This window comes from Lithobates pipiens, unplaced genomic scaffold, assembly GCF_037356315.1.
Source record: "Lithobates pipiens isolate NorthernLeopardFrog02 unplaced genomic scaffold, aLitPip1_a1.2 Scaffold_18, whole genome shotgun sequence".
Classification (NCBI taxonomy): Eukaryota; Metazoa; Chordata; class Amphibia; order Anura; family Ranidae; genus Lithobates; species Lithobates pipiens.
Window position 1 is genome coordinate 576,500,483 of NW_027507758.1, and position 14,600 is coordinate 576,515,082.

General features: G+C 41.9%; 1 protein-coding gene across 1 annotated transcript in view; it reads left to right on the forward strand.

Annotated features, from left to right (window-relative positions):
- Window positions 1-14,600, forward strand: part of LOC143989067 (cytochrome P450 2K1-like) — a 69,431-nt gene that overhangs the window by 25,985 nt on the left and 28,846 nt on the right. Inside the window, exons 5-6 of the mRNA XM_077489079.1 lie at window positions 1,575-1,735; window positions 10,224-10,400. Of these exons, the coding sequence (XP_077345205.1) occupies window positions 1,575-1,735; window positions 10,224-10,400 (338 nt within the window). The remainder of the gene's footprint in view (window positions 1-1,574; window positions 1,736-10,223; window positions 10,401-14,600) is intronic.

The following is a 14,600-nucleotide window of genomic DNA, read 5'->3' on the forward strand; positions in this document are numbered from 1 at the left end:
CATGGTCACATGGAGTGAGTAACATGCTCCTTTATAATCCGGAACAATTGGTATTTCTTTCATTTCATGTGACAAAATAATGGGGAGATATGATAGTAAGTATATTCTGGGGAGGAGGATTAAACTAGTACTAAAGGCAAAACTTTATTTATTTTTTGTCAGATTTTCTTGCCATCTGTGTCCCATAGGGGAAATGTCCATTCGCTTCCTTTCCCTTAGCCTGAACAAGAAGTGAGAGGAAATCCCTCCAAAGTGAGGGAATCCCGGGGTGTCACCAAATTCATCAGAACTAGTGTCAACCAAAATTTGGAATTTTCTTTAAGTTTTGATGATGATAACAAGGCAAATAGAGAGGGTGAATCTCCGTAACAGCAATAATAAAATAATAGGTATTCCCATTCCTCTCCACTCTATTCCAAAACTTAAAAAAAAAAAAAGTTTTTGTCTGTAGTTATACTTTAAAGCAAACCTGCTGAATTGCCCCAACATTGCAGTTAATCTTTTAACCAATTGCTGCCCGCCCACCGCCAAATGACGTCGGGAGCGGTGCGACTCTTGTTCTGGGACCCCCGTCTTTTGACGGCATCCCAGAATGGCCACTCTCGCGCGCCCATCGCAGCTGTAAGGATCCGAGTCCATGGCTCTTTAACCATGTGATCGGCTGTGTCCAATCACAGCCGGTCACATGTAAACATGGAGATGCCAGTAATCTGCACCTTTGCACCTCACACTGACAGTGTGTGTGATAAGGAGAGCCGATCAGTGGCATCTCCTCACAGGGGGACATCTACACATGTAATCAGGGCACTGATCATCAGTGCCCTGATTACAATATAGCACCAACAGTGTCACCCATCAGTGCCCACCTTTGTCCACCAGTGCCAGCAATCAGTGCCCACCACTGCCCACAAGTGCCACCAATCAGTGCCCATTAGTGATGCCAGTCAGTGCTAGCTATCAGTGCCGCCTATCAGTGCTGCCCATCACTGCTGTCCATCAATGCCCATCAGTGCGACCCATCAATGCTTATCAGTGCCCATCAGTACTGTCTATCCATGCCGCCTATCAGTGCCCATAAGTGCCACCTTATCAGTGCCCACCAGTTCAGCCTATCAGTGCCCATCAGTACCGCCTCATCAGTGTACATCAGTGAAGGAGAAAAAAATACCTAGTTACAAAATTTACTGACAGAAAATTAAGTAAAACTATTTTTTTTCAAACTTTTTGGTCTTTTTTTCTTTTTGTAAAAAAAAAAAAAAAAAAAAAAAACAGCAGTGATTAAATACCACCAAAGGAAGCTCTATTTTGTGAAAAAATATATAAACATTGTATCTGGGTTCAGTGTAGCTTGATCACTCCCTTCATTTAAAAGTGCGACAGCGCTGAAGGCTGAAAAATGGCCTGGGCAGGAAGGGGGTTAAGTGCCCAGTAGGCAAGTGGTTGAACAAAATTTGAAGATAACGGAAAAATTGATCAGACAATGTTTGCTTCTAACTGATAGACATAGTTTCCTTTAATACAGAAGGACAAAAAACAAATTGAATGCTAATTTTGTTTTTGTGTTCAAATTCCAGGGAAGCCCTTCAACAATCAAACCATTATTAATGCAGCTGTGGCCAACATTATTGTATCCATACTACTGAGCCGTAGGTTTGAGTATGAGGATCCCACTATAAAGAAGCTCATGGGTTTAGTTAATGATAATGTAAGACTTCTGGGCTCACCTATAATCAGGGTAAGTTCTTTTATTATTAGGTTCTACCTTGGCATGTGCTAAAGTATGAGTGCTGTACCAAATGTAACACAAGAACAGGCATCTTTTTTTTTTTTTTATTATAGGTGATTCAAATTTCATATCTTGGTAGAGTAGCTCCTCCTTTTTAATAACTCTTCTTCTTCCTTTTCATTGCAGATAAATAATGGATTCCAAGCAGAAGTAACATGCCATCATTAAGTTCTTGGTGAAGGAGAGGGTACATGCTGTCCAACACCACAGAAGGCTACAGAATGTTTACAGAGATGTCACCAATGACAAGAGTCACTAATGACAAGACATTTCTCTTATCAATGGTATCATCACCATAAACATTCTGTAGCCTTCTGTAGATGTGGGATAGCTTGTACCCCTTTTTGTCAAGAGCTCAATGATGGCACATTGCTTCTGCTTGGAATGCATTATTTACTTTCAATTGAAAAGAAAAAATAAGTGTTTCTATAGACCAGAGGAAGAGTTGCCCTACCAACACGTGAAATTTGAATGACCTATGTAAGTTAATTAAAAACAGTTATGCCCACTTTGTATTATTTTTGGTACAGCCCTCATAATTAATAATATTTCATATTTAATAATATTTTCCTCAAAAGCAGAAATTCGCCAACGAGGTGAAATATGAAAGCCTGTTAGCATTGACATCTACTCAACATTTATTAGTAATAGTTTTAAAGATGTATATTTAATGTATATCCTATCAAAGGAAATGTACAGTTTTTACAGGTATATTTTCTTTATTACGGTTAGAAAGACAAAATAAACATTTCCACCTTTTTTTTTAAATGTAGTCAATTAAATATAAAATATGTCATATAAATATTTATTTTGCTAACATTACAGCAAGTGTAGCTTTAGGTTTTTTCCCATGTTTACCAATAGTGGCCTTACTGTAACTGTCTTGCTGGAAAAAGAAAAAGCTTTTTTTTTTAGAGTTCATAAGCTCAAGCTTAAATGTACACACACAGCTTAATATGTCATAGCAGTGACTCATATTTTCCCTTCTGGCTGCTCTGTTCATAAATGGTAGCAAGAGAGGTAAAGAAAGCCTGAAAGAAAACAGTTACTGCTTTGCTCTCATTTCTGAAAGCCCATAATGCTCCTCAATTCGGTGTCATGGAAACTAAGCAAACTAAGCATTTTATCCACTTACAGACCGGACCATTTTGCTGGTCAAAGACAAGACCACTTTTTGCGATTAGGCACTGCGTCGCTTTAACTGACAATCGCGCGGTCGTACGATGTGGCTCCCAAACAAAATTGACGTCCTTTTTTTCCCACAAATAGACCTTTCTTTTGGTGGTATATGATCACCCCTGTGGTTTTTATTTTTTGCGCTATAAACAAAAATAGAGCGACAATTTTGAAAAAAACACATTATTTTTTACTTTTTGTTATAATAAATATCCCCAAAAATATATAAAAAAACATTTTTTTCCTCAGTTTAGGCCGATACATATTCTTCTACATATTTTTGGTAAAAAAAATCGCAATAAGCGATTATTGATTGGTTTGCGCAAAAGTTATAGCGGTTACAAAATAGGGATAGTTTTATGGCATTTTTATTAATAATTTTTTATTATTTTTTCTTTTACTAGTAAAGGCAGCGATCAGCGATTTTTATTGTGACTGCAACATTATGGCGGACACATCGGACATTTTTGACACATTTTTGGGACCATTGTCATTTATACAGTAATCACTGCTATATAAATGCAGTGATTCCTGTGTAAATGACACTGGAAGTGAAGGAGTTAACCAGTGGGTGGCAGTGTAGGGGTTAAGTGTTCCTAGGGGTGTGTTACTAACTGTGGGGGGTTGGGCTTTCATTTAGTGAACACTGATCTCTGCTCCAATTACATGGAGCAGAGATCAGCGTCACTAGTTGCTAGGCAGAATGGAGAAATGCTGTTCACAACGGCATTTCTCCATTCAGCCGTCCCGTGAGACGATCGCGGGTATGCCCGCGGCGATCGAGTCCGTGGGACCCGCGAATGGACTCACGGGGGTCCCGACTGTCACGCGATGATGGCAGGGCGGCATTGAAGATTGGACGTACCTGTGCGCTGGTCGGGAACCAGTTAAATAAATAGTAAAGTAAAATATAGTAAAATATTACTTTTTATTCTATTTTACAAATGATTTTTATATATATATAATAGGAGACCGTTTTGGACAATTCCTTTATATAAAAAAAGTACCTTGTGATGTCCATCTAGCTTCAATCACGGCACCGACGGTCCAAAAGAAAAAACTGAAAAACTCTGCCTCCATTGGAGACATCCTGCTGACTGCCATCTTTTTGCTTTGACAGCTCTTATATAGTCAAGGGCAGGGCCACCCAGTGACGTAAATGGGTGACCCCACTCCCTCTGATGTCACATCATGTCAGAAGGGGCAAGTCACTCAGTTACATCAGCGCGTGGCCCTGCCCTCGGCTATATAAGAGCTGTTAAAGCAAAAAGATGGCAGTCGGCGGGATGCCTTCCATGGAGGTGGAGTTTTTCCGTTTTTTTTCCAGGACAGTCAGTTATTGAAGATGGATGGATATTGCGGGACACTTTTTTAAAATAAAGGAATTGTTCAAAACTGTGTCCTGTCATTTTTACTTTAACACTTTTTTGGTAAATGTACCCCTACTCATTTACATGAGGGGGCAGGTTCTGGGGGCCCCAATTCCAGATTCCAATAAGCCCCCTGCTGCATACCGCCACAACCACTGGGCAAGGGTTGTGGGGATGAGGCCCTTGTCCCCATCAGTATGGGGACAAGGTGCTTTTGGGGGGACCCCAAAGCACCCTTCTCATGTTGAGTGCATGTGGCCTGGTACAGTTCAGGAGGGGGGGAGCCCCCCTTTTCCTGCGGCCTGCATGCTCGAATAAGGGTCTGATATGGATTTTGGGGGACCCCACACCATTTTTTTTATTTTGGTGCAGGGTTCCCCATAACATCCATACTAGACCCAAAGGGTATAGTATGGATTTGGGAGGACCCCCACACTAATTATTTATTCATTTTGGCACGGGGTTTCCCTTAATATCCATTCCAGACCCAAAGGGCCTGTAATGGACTGGAGAGGGAACCCACAGCATTTTTTTCAATGTTTTCTATGTAGGTTGCTGGGATCCGGCAAAACATTACAGCCGCGAGCAATTTTAAATGACATTTTTTCCTTTTAGAAACGTCATTTTGCTGCAGTACTGTTATGAATATGGGAACAATGCGGTGCAGGCAAACTAAGGGGATCCCCCAGGCACAATATTTAAAGGAATATTTCATTTTTATTATTTCACTTTAATCATTATTAAAATCATTGCTCCTGAAAAAACTGACATTTTTACAACTTTTTTTGCATTGATATATGTCCCCCGGGACAGTGCCCAGGTCCCCATAGACTTTTTTATGGCAATACTTTGCATATAAGCCTTTAAAATTAGCACTTTTGATTTTTCATGTTCGTGTCCCATAGACTTTAATGGCGTTTGCGTACTTTGTATGCCCAAAAAGTAGTACTTTGTATGCCCAAAAAGACTTGTGGGAAAAAGGGATTAAAGGTTGCTTCAAATGCTGTTTGGTTGTATACCTACTTCTACTGTTGATTGATCTTCTTTAGCTTGACTACCAGTGCCACCTACTCCCTTATATTCTGGAATCCCTGGAGGGCTATTTTTGGCCCTATCAAGGCTGCTACAAAATTTGTTTTTGCCCTATATCAGCTTCTGTTATTGACCGCGCTTGACTGTCAGTGCCACCAAGTCCCTTCTATCTTGGTATCTCTGGACAGCTTTTTCTTCCTTTAACCTCAAGCAAATGAGGGAAATGGGGGACAAGACTGAAACTTTTAAATACATTTGTGTATGTACTGTAAACCCTAAAACTATATTTCAATATGTTTGGCAGCATTTTTCACTGCATACAAATTTCTTAAGCAAACTGTTTTTCATGAAAATGTTGCCAAGTTTGTTTACTACTTGTAGAACCTTCCAGTAACCATACTTTATGTTAAAAGTGGACAACAGTAGGCTACTGCTTTGCAATCAGCAGCATTATTGTGAACTTTCTTTGTGAGCACCTTCAGTTGGTGGGTTGTCTATCAGGTCCATCACACAGTTAGCCAAACCACCAACTGAAATGGTAGGCTGACAATGCCACTGCCACTTGCAAGATAATGGCTTTGCTTTGTCAGCCTGCATTACAAAGTTCTGTTACTGGCAAGGTCTCCAAGTATGAACAAATTTGCAATAGACTAACTACAAAAAATAGTGGCTTAATAAAAATGTATTCGGTGAGACACAATCCCAAATATAAGGAAAAATATATTGGGTTTACATATACTTTAAGGGCATGAAAAATATTCAAAGGGTAGTATTTTCAATATGAAGCTGAGATCAAGAAGTAGGTTCAATGACCTCAAACTAGCAGAAGGAAAGTTCAAAAATGAACCCTTACAGCAGAGATAGTATATCATTTAAAAGTAATGCTGCGTACACACAAACAGATTTTCTGACAACAAATGTTCAATGGGAGCTTGTCGGAAATTCCAACCATGTGTAGGCGCCATCGGACATTTTTTGAGAGCTGGTTCTCAAATTTTCCAACAACAAAATGCGTTGTCGGAAACTCCGGGCGCGTGTACACAATTCTGACGCTCAAAAGTCCACGCATGCTCGGAATCAAGCAGAAGAGCCGCACTGGCTATTGAACTTTTTCTCTGCTCGTCGTACGTGTTGTACGTCAGCGCGTTCTTGATGATCGGAATTTCTGACAAAATTTGTGTGACTGTGTGTATGCAAGACAAGTTTGAGCCAACATCCGTTGTAAAAAAAATCCCAGGATTTCATTGTCGGAATGTCTGATCGTGTATACGCAACATTAGTGAACCAAACAAGCTTGGGATTAAAAAAGTGGACTCCATTGATCTTTTGGCCTTTTTCTGGCATCTGTCTTTTTTGTTTCTATCTTTTAACATGTTAGTTATAAGAAACAGTGCGCTTCAGTCACAGAACCAGATCACATGCACTCAGTCTTTAGGTGTTTTCCCAAATACTGCATGTGATCCTGAAAATGTCAATTCACTATAGCTTTATGCGGTATGTACCACATAAAGTAAAAACACTCTGTAAATACCACATAAAGCAGGAGTGAAAGTCAATTCACAAAAGGAAAAATAAATAAAAAATTCATGCAGTAATCCGCCGGCATCCTAGGCAACCAGTAAACAACATGGTTGTTAAAGAAGATGTCCAGCCTAACACTAAAATCCCTGCATCTACAGACATCCACAATCTAAAAGGTATGTATACTGGTTTGTTCTTTTCAGGGCTATGAATTTTATTGGTCCATTGTATGATAACTTATTTCTAGGAATGAGCCGAACACCCCCCTGTTCAGTTTGCACCAGAACATCCGAACATGCAAAAAAGTTTGTTCGAACACCGTTAAAGTCTATTGGACAAGAACGTGAAAAATCAAAAGGGCTCATTTTAAATGCTTATATGCAAGTTTTTACCCTAAAAAGTGTTTGAGGACCCGGGTCCTGCCCCAGGGGACATGTTTCAATGCAAAAAAAAGTTTTAAAAATGGCAGTTTTTTTGGGAGCAATGATTTTAAGAAGTGAAACAATAAAGATGAAATATTCCTTTAAATATCGTGCCTGCGGGGTGTCTATAGTATGCCTGGAAAGTGGCACAGTTTTCCCATGTTTAGAACAATACCACAGAAAAATGACATTTCTGAAGGAAAAAAGGAATTAAACACCGCTTGTGGCTGTAATGTATTGTTGGGTCCTGGCAATATACATGAAAATCATTGAGAAAAACAGCATGGGTCCCCCCGGCCCATTACAAGGATCTTTGGGTCTGGTATAGATATTAAGGATAACCCCACACCCAATTTTTTTTTAAATGATGTGGGGGGGGGGGGGGGGGCAAGGCACTATATACTCTGAACAGAAGTATATATACTATACAGCCTACCCTAAACACGCAGAAAATTGGGCCTTAGGTGTTGGAGGTGCCAGAACACTGTATCCCCTCACAGTTATGCTTGTTGGGTGCAGGAACGGGCCCTGCTATAAAATATTATATCAAAAATTTTAATTACATGCCCCTGTTAATCGGGGCAGAAAAATTGGCCTTAGGCAGTGGTGGTGCCACAACACTGTAACTCCTGACAGTTACGCTTGTTGGGTGCAGGAATGGGCCCTGCTATTAAATATTTGATCAAAAATTGTAATTACATGCCCCTGTTGAACAGGGGCAGAAAAATTGGACCTTAGGCAGTGGTGGTGGTAGTGCCACAACAATGTAACCCCGATAGTTCGGCCGATTTGGCGCAGGAACGGGCCCTGCTATGAAATATTTGATCAAAAATTGTAATTACATGCCCCTGTTAAACAGGGGCAGAAAAATTGGTCCTTAGGTAGTGGTGTTGGTGCTCTAAACCAAAAATATCAGTCTTCAAGGGATTCCACATCCATAATCCATCAGTTACATCAGCATCACGTGCTTGATAGCCGCTGCTGATCCAAGACTGATTAATTTTTATGAATGTGAGCCTATCAATGGAGTCTGTGGACAGGCGCACTCTATGATCCGTTACAAACCCTCCAGCGCACACTGAATGTGTATTCAGAAAGAATGCTGGATGCAGGACAGGCCAGTAGCTAATTTGCATATTGAGCAAGTTCTGGCCAGTAGTCCATCCTCATGACCCAGTAACCCAGTGGATGGTCTGTTGGAAAGGTCTCCAAGTCTGATCTTGCCCCAAGATATTCCTGCACCATGTAATGCAGACGCTGGTGATGGTTTCTTGAACCGATCAGACCTTGGTGCTGAGGACTAAAAAATTGTCTAAAGGCATCGGTCAGCTGGCCACCTTCTCCACAGCTCTTCCTCTGACTGACCGAAGCCTCAGCAACATGTTGTCCAGCACCAGGAAATTGTAACCTCTTAGGGTCTGGCACAACCCTTTGTTCATGGCCTCCTGAAGATGTTTCATCCTCTGCTCCCTCTGCAAAGGCAGGATGAATTCTGCAACCTTACTCTTGTAACGTGGATCAAGAAGGGTTGCCAGTCAGTAATGATCCCTCTCCTTGATACCACAAATCCAAGGGTCCTTTCGCGGGCTTTGGAGAATCAGGGAGGCCATGCAGTGTAAGTTTTCAGACACATTCGATTGTGAATCCTCTAGGTCACTGAGGATGACGTTGTCAGAAACTACCTCCTCTCAACCACGTGCAATTCCTTGGGTTTCTGTGGACTGAAAACCATCCCTTGAAGACTGCTGCTGAGTGTTATCCTCTAAATCCATGCTAACATAATCCTCCTCCTTCTCCTCTTCTTCCTGTGTGGTTGTCGGGCCCACAGGAATGCTATCTGGATAAAGGGGGCCCGCTGTTCTGCCTCAAGTGCCCTGTCCATTATTCCACGAAGCATGCGCTCAAACAGGAAGACAAGAGGGACAGTATCACTGATGCATGCATTTTCGCTGCTCACCATCCTCGTGGCCTCCTCAAATAGAATGTAGAATGTAGAATGTAGATTTCTAGGCTACACTGACTGGATGCAGATATATATATATATATATATATAGATAGATAGATATAGATTAAATACACTACCAATAACTGAATAACCTACCTGCTTAATCTAAATCAAGCTATGTCTCCGTCCACGCCAAAAACACTACACAGTGCCGCTGTGCAAGCAGCCTTATATAGTGTGGGGCATGGACTTAGTCCCCCTGAGCCATGATTGCCCAAAGACATCCTGTCTTTGGCCAATTATGGCTCTCTTAGCAGAGGGCACTGGGATTGGCCAAAGCATGCAGGTCAAGTGCATGCTTTGTCCAATCATCTTACAGCAATGCACTGCGATCTTGCAGTGCATTATGGGGCATTCCGCGGGCGCTCAACTTTCCCAGCGAATGCCCTATAATGTTCGATATTCGGCAAACAGGTGAACACCCAATGTTCGAGTCAAACTCATGTTCGACCCAAACATCAAGCTCATCCCCACTTATTTAATTGTAAAGAAAAAAAATATGAAGTGAGCGATTGCTGAACTAATCTGAAGGGGTATCAAGAAGGAGCTAAATACAATATCAAGCTTCATTTGGAAGATTTTTTTTTTTACTAAATCAGTTATTGATTGGCTAGCTGGATCTGGCTGGGAACTACACTGACTGGTTTATGGCCATAAATGGGGTCTCGGTTGTACAATGACAACATGATACCAAACCTTGAGAAACCTTGGGAACACATATCCCCTCCCCACCAACAATAAAATCCTATACACTGCCTACGGTATTAATAGAAGCCTCATGGGTCTTCATTACTTAGTGGCAATGTCTGCTGCTGAAGATACTTTGTAAATTCAGTTGATACAGCCTATATAAATATCCACATATAGAAAATGATTCAATATTGTGTACATTCATTTTTTTTTTTTTTAAGCTCTACAACAGCTTTCCGTTTCTAATGGGCTTAATACCTGGAGGCCAGAAAAAGATCATGGCAAACCTTCTACAATTGCAGAGCTTTATGAGAGCCATTTTTACTAAGCAAAGAAAAGAACTAGATGTAAATGACCAGAGGAACCTTATTGATACTTTCCTGGCCAAGCAACAAGAGGTAAGGAAAAGTCTTTATGATTAATCAATTAAAGTGAAAATGTATTTACTTTGTTTTTATGTTCCATAACAAGAGAAAAAAATAATAGTACCATAGGTGTGCACGTATATACTGAATGTTTCTGTAGGGCAGAGATTGGTATTTGTAGTTTGTATCTTAATTTTGTATTATTTTTTACAATTTAACCACTTTCAGACAGGACCATTTTGCTGGATTAAGACCAGACCACTTTTTGCAAATTGGCACTGCGTCGCTTTAACTGACAGTTGTGCGGTCATGCGACATGGCTCCCATACAAAATTGACATTGACAAAAATATATAAAAAAAAAAAACATTTTTTTTCCTCAATTTAGGAACGTATTCTACATATTTTTGGTAAAAATAAAATCGCAATAAGCGATTATTGATTGGTTTGCGCAAAATTTATAGAGTTTACAAAATAGGGGATAATTTTATGGTATTCTTATTAATAATTTTTTTTTACTAGTAGTGGCGGCAATCAGCAATTTTTATTGTGACTACGACATTAGGGCGGACACATCGAACATTATTGACACATTTTTGGGACCATTGTCATTTATACAGCAATCAGTGCTATACAAATGCACTGATTCCTGTGTAAATGACACTGGAAGTGAAGGCTTTAACTAGGGGGTGGCAGTGTAGCGGTTAAGTGTGTCCTAGGGGCGTGTTACTAACTGTGGGGGGCGTGGCTGTGTGTTAGTGAACACTGCAACGCGCACCCAATGGCGTGGTGGCAATTTCAAATGGACGTACCTGTACGTCAATTTGCCTGCCCGTGCCATTCTGCCGACGCATATCGACGTGCGCCAGTCGGGAAGTGGTTCATTTTTTTTTACAAATGTTTTTAAGAGCCCCAATAGTGATCTTTGGTGAAATATCAGGGGTCTAAACAGGAGAAATCTGCACAACACGGGGTGATTAGGGTGTGCCCAGGCACACCTGGCACAGCCTGTGTGCATGCCTATGAATAGTACATAACATTTTCAGCCTGTGCAAGGGATTGAATCCCCTTGTGTGCTACTTCTCTGTGTGAAAAGCAACATCGACACAACAGTCCACATTTATTTCTGTTTTTTAGTTTTAGATGGAATGGAGAAGGGTAGAAATCTCTATCAGATCACTTTTGTGTCCGTGAGTACTTTGAGGAGATTTCTCCTCGCTTTTTGCTCCAGTTAAACCCAAGTCATTGTGAGCTCTCTGAAGCTCATTATATATTTATTTGAAGAATCCATTAGGGAGCTGGTGACAGTGTCATTGGCTTAAAGTCCACCTTGGTCCAAACTAGGGATGAGCCCGATGTTCGCTCGTTTGCCGAATACCGAACATTATGGGGCGTTCGCAGGAAATTTGAGTGTCCGTGGAACACCCTATAATGAACGGTGAGACTGAGGCAGGGTGCCTTTGGCCAATCATGGCTCAGGGGGCTGAGTCCACACCCCACACTATGTAAGGCTGCTTAAACGGCAGCCATACATAGTTTTATGAATGAGAGCAGCAAAATGACATTTGTAAAGGAAAAAATTTAATATAAAACTGCTCGCTACTGTAATGTATTGCCAGATCCCAGCAATATATATAAAAATCATTGAAAAAAACAGCATGGGTTCCCCCCCAATCCATTACCAGGCCCTTTGGTTCTGGTATGAATATTAAGGGCAACCCTGTGGCAAAATATAAAAAGGTCAGGTCTGGTATGGATTTTAAGGTGAACCCCGTGCCAACATTTAAAAAAATTTGAGTGGGGGTCCCCTTCAAAATCCATACCAGGCCCTTCAGTTCTGGTATGGATTTTAAGGGAAACCCTGTGCCAAAATGGGGGGCTTTTTCTCGGGTCGTCTGCACTGTCATCGGAGATGGAGTTACATCGCTGGACACTTTTTTAAAATAAAGGACTTGTCCCAAACTGTCTACTGTAATTTTTAAAATTTTTATACTTTTTTAGCAAATGTACAATGTACCCGATACCCATTCACATGGGAGGGCAGGATCTGAGGGTCCCCTTGTTAAAGGAGACTTCCATATTTTGATAATCCATCCGCCCACAGACCCCCACAACCCCCGGCAAGGGTTGTGCGGAAGAGGCCCTTGTGCCCATCAACATGGGGGCAAGGTGATTTGGGGGGGACCCCAAAACACCCTCCCCATGTTGAGGGCATGTGGCCTGGTATGGTTCAGGAGGGGGGGTAATCTCTCGCCCCACCCTCTTTTCCTGTGGCCTGCCAGGTTGCATGCTTGGATAAGGGTCTGGTATGGATTTGGAGGGGACCCCCACTGCATTTTTTTTTTTACATTTTGGCGCAGGGTTCCCCTTAAAATCCATACCAGAAGGTACCTGAAGGGCCTGGTATGAATTGGGGGGGACCCCATGCCATTTAAAAAAAAAAATTGGTGTGATCATCCCCTTAATATACCCAAAGGGCCTGGTAATGGACTGGGGGGAACCCATGCTGTTTTTTACAATGATTTTTTATCTATATTGCCCAAACCCGACAATACAGCTGTGATCAGTTTTAAATTACATGTTTTCCTTTAGAAATGTAATTTTGCTGCAGTACTCTAATAAAACACAAGAAAGATGTGCTACTTTACAGGTATACACCCCCCCGGCTAATCCCTAGTCCACTAAAGTATTTACACATTTCTAACAAGCAGTAAGGCCTTACCTTCAGTCTTGTACAGCTGTATAAGCTCCTCTCCTGCCCAGAAACTCGTACTCCTTCAGAATGACATGTCCACATCAAGGTATTTGATGTTTCCATAATTCCACACTAAAATTGTGTCAGAAGTTTACATCAGGAGCTTGCTTCGGGGCAGAGGGCTCTGGAAAAAAGTACTGAGACAGGGTGCTGTGATATTTTCAGGATGCTCTGTACAGCGCACTGCCAGACCCTCCCACCAGACACCACTTGTCTGCTTTACATACAGAAGCACAGAGACCCAATTATGATGTTGGTAAACAGGGTAAACAATGAAAATAAATCAGTGTAGCGATGTAATCGCCGCTAGTTTTGTTTTTGTTGTTTTATTGGGGGGTACAACTTGTATAGGGGAAAGGGCATATGGGATGCCTATAGGACCTTTAATTGCTATCATATTTGAAGATTAAGCACAATAACACATAGTCAGAGCCAGAAGATATTGATGTGCATTTTTACTGAGTATGAATCTCCTCCTGCATCCCCATGCAGACTGTTGCTCCTTCTCTGCTTAACTCCCCCAGACTATTACTTCCATGAATTCCCTATCCATTACTCTATAAAGAATGGAGACATCACTATTGACCGTGTAACAGTGATGGTCTCAGAACTCCTTCTCCTCCTGCAAAACTTGTTTCCTCCTGCACAAATTTATGATTGCTGAGGTAAAATAATGTCACATATTCTTCTGTTGAGCAATAAGGACCCATTCTGAATAAGCCCCTAAGCAGGCTCTGTTTGCTCGCTGCTACTAGGCCTGGTGCCTGCAGTACCTCTCAGCGGAGGCCTAGTAGTTTAAAAGCAGTTCTTTGGATGGTGGACTACTATTCCTAGGCAGCCCAACTTGCAAATCCTGTGTCCTCAGGCCACATCGATTTGACACAGATCCCCACAGTCTTTCTCTGATCAATAACTCCTCATTGTTCACCGTGTGAAGGATGAAGACTTTGCTAATGACCATGTAGAAGCAAAGTTTCCTAACAGACTTCCTGGCACATCCAGCCCTCCACTGTGGTAATACTCACTGACCATCCACTGCCCTGAGTCCTTGATGAGGAACTTCACTGGTCCATAAGTTCCGACAGCTTCACCTGCCCCTCTGCTCCATGAGTTCCTTACCACTGACTGTGTGGTGATAAAGACATTGCCAATGACCGTGTAGAGGCAAAGTTCCTTCACAGCTCTCCCTGGGCCTCCTCCTGCGATCGGTACACCCCCCCCAGATAATGGTGGTGCCCTCCTGCTGCTGCCTAGTATTCCATTCCTCATTTCACTCAGCCAACATCCCCCCCCCCCCCCCCCCCAAGTGGCATATCACCTCAGCTTATATAGGAGGCCCTCACCCTGTCAATACCAATTTGGGATTGGTCAGGGCTCCCACATGAGCTGCCTGCCACTCCAGTTCCAGGCCCAGCCCCTCTTCCAGAATATTTTATCTGGAAGCAGGGAAGGTGCCCCAGAACTAGAGCACAGGTGGTC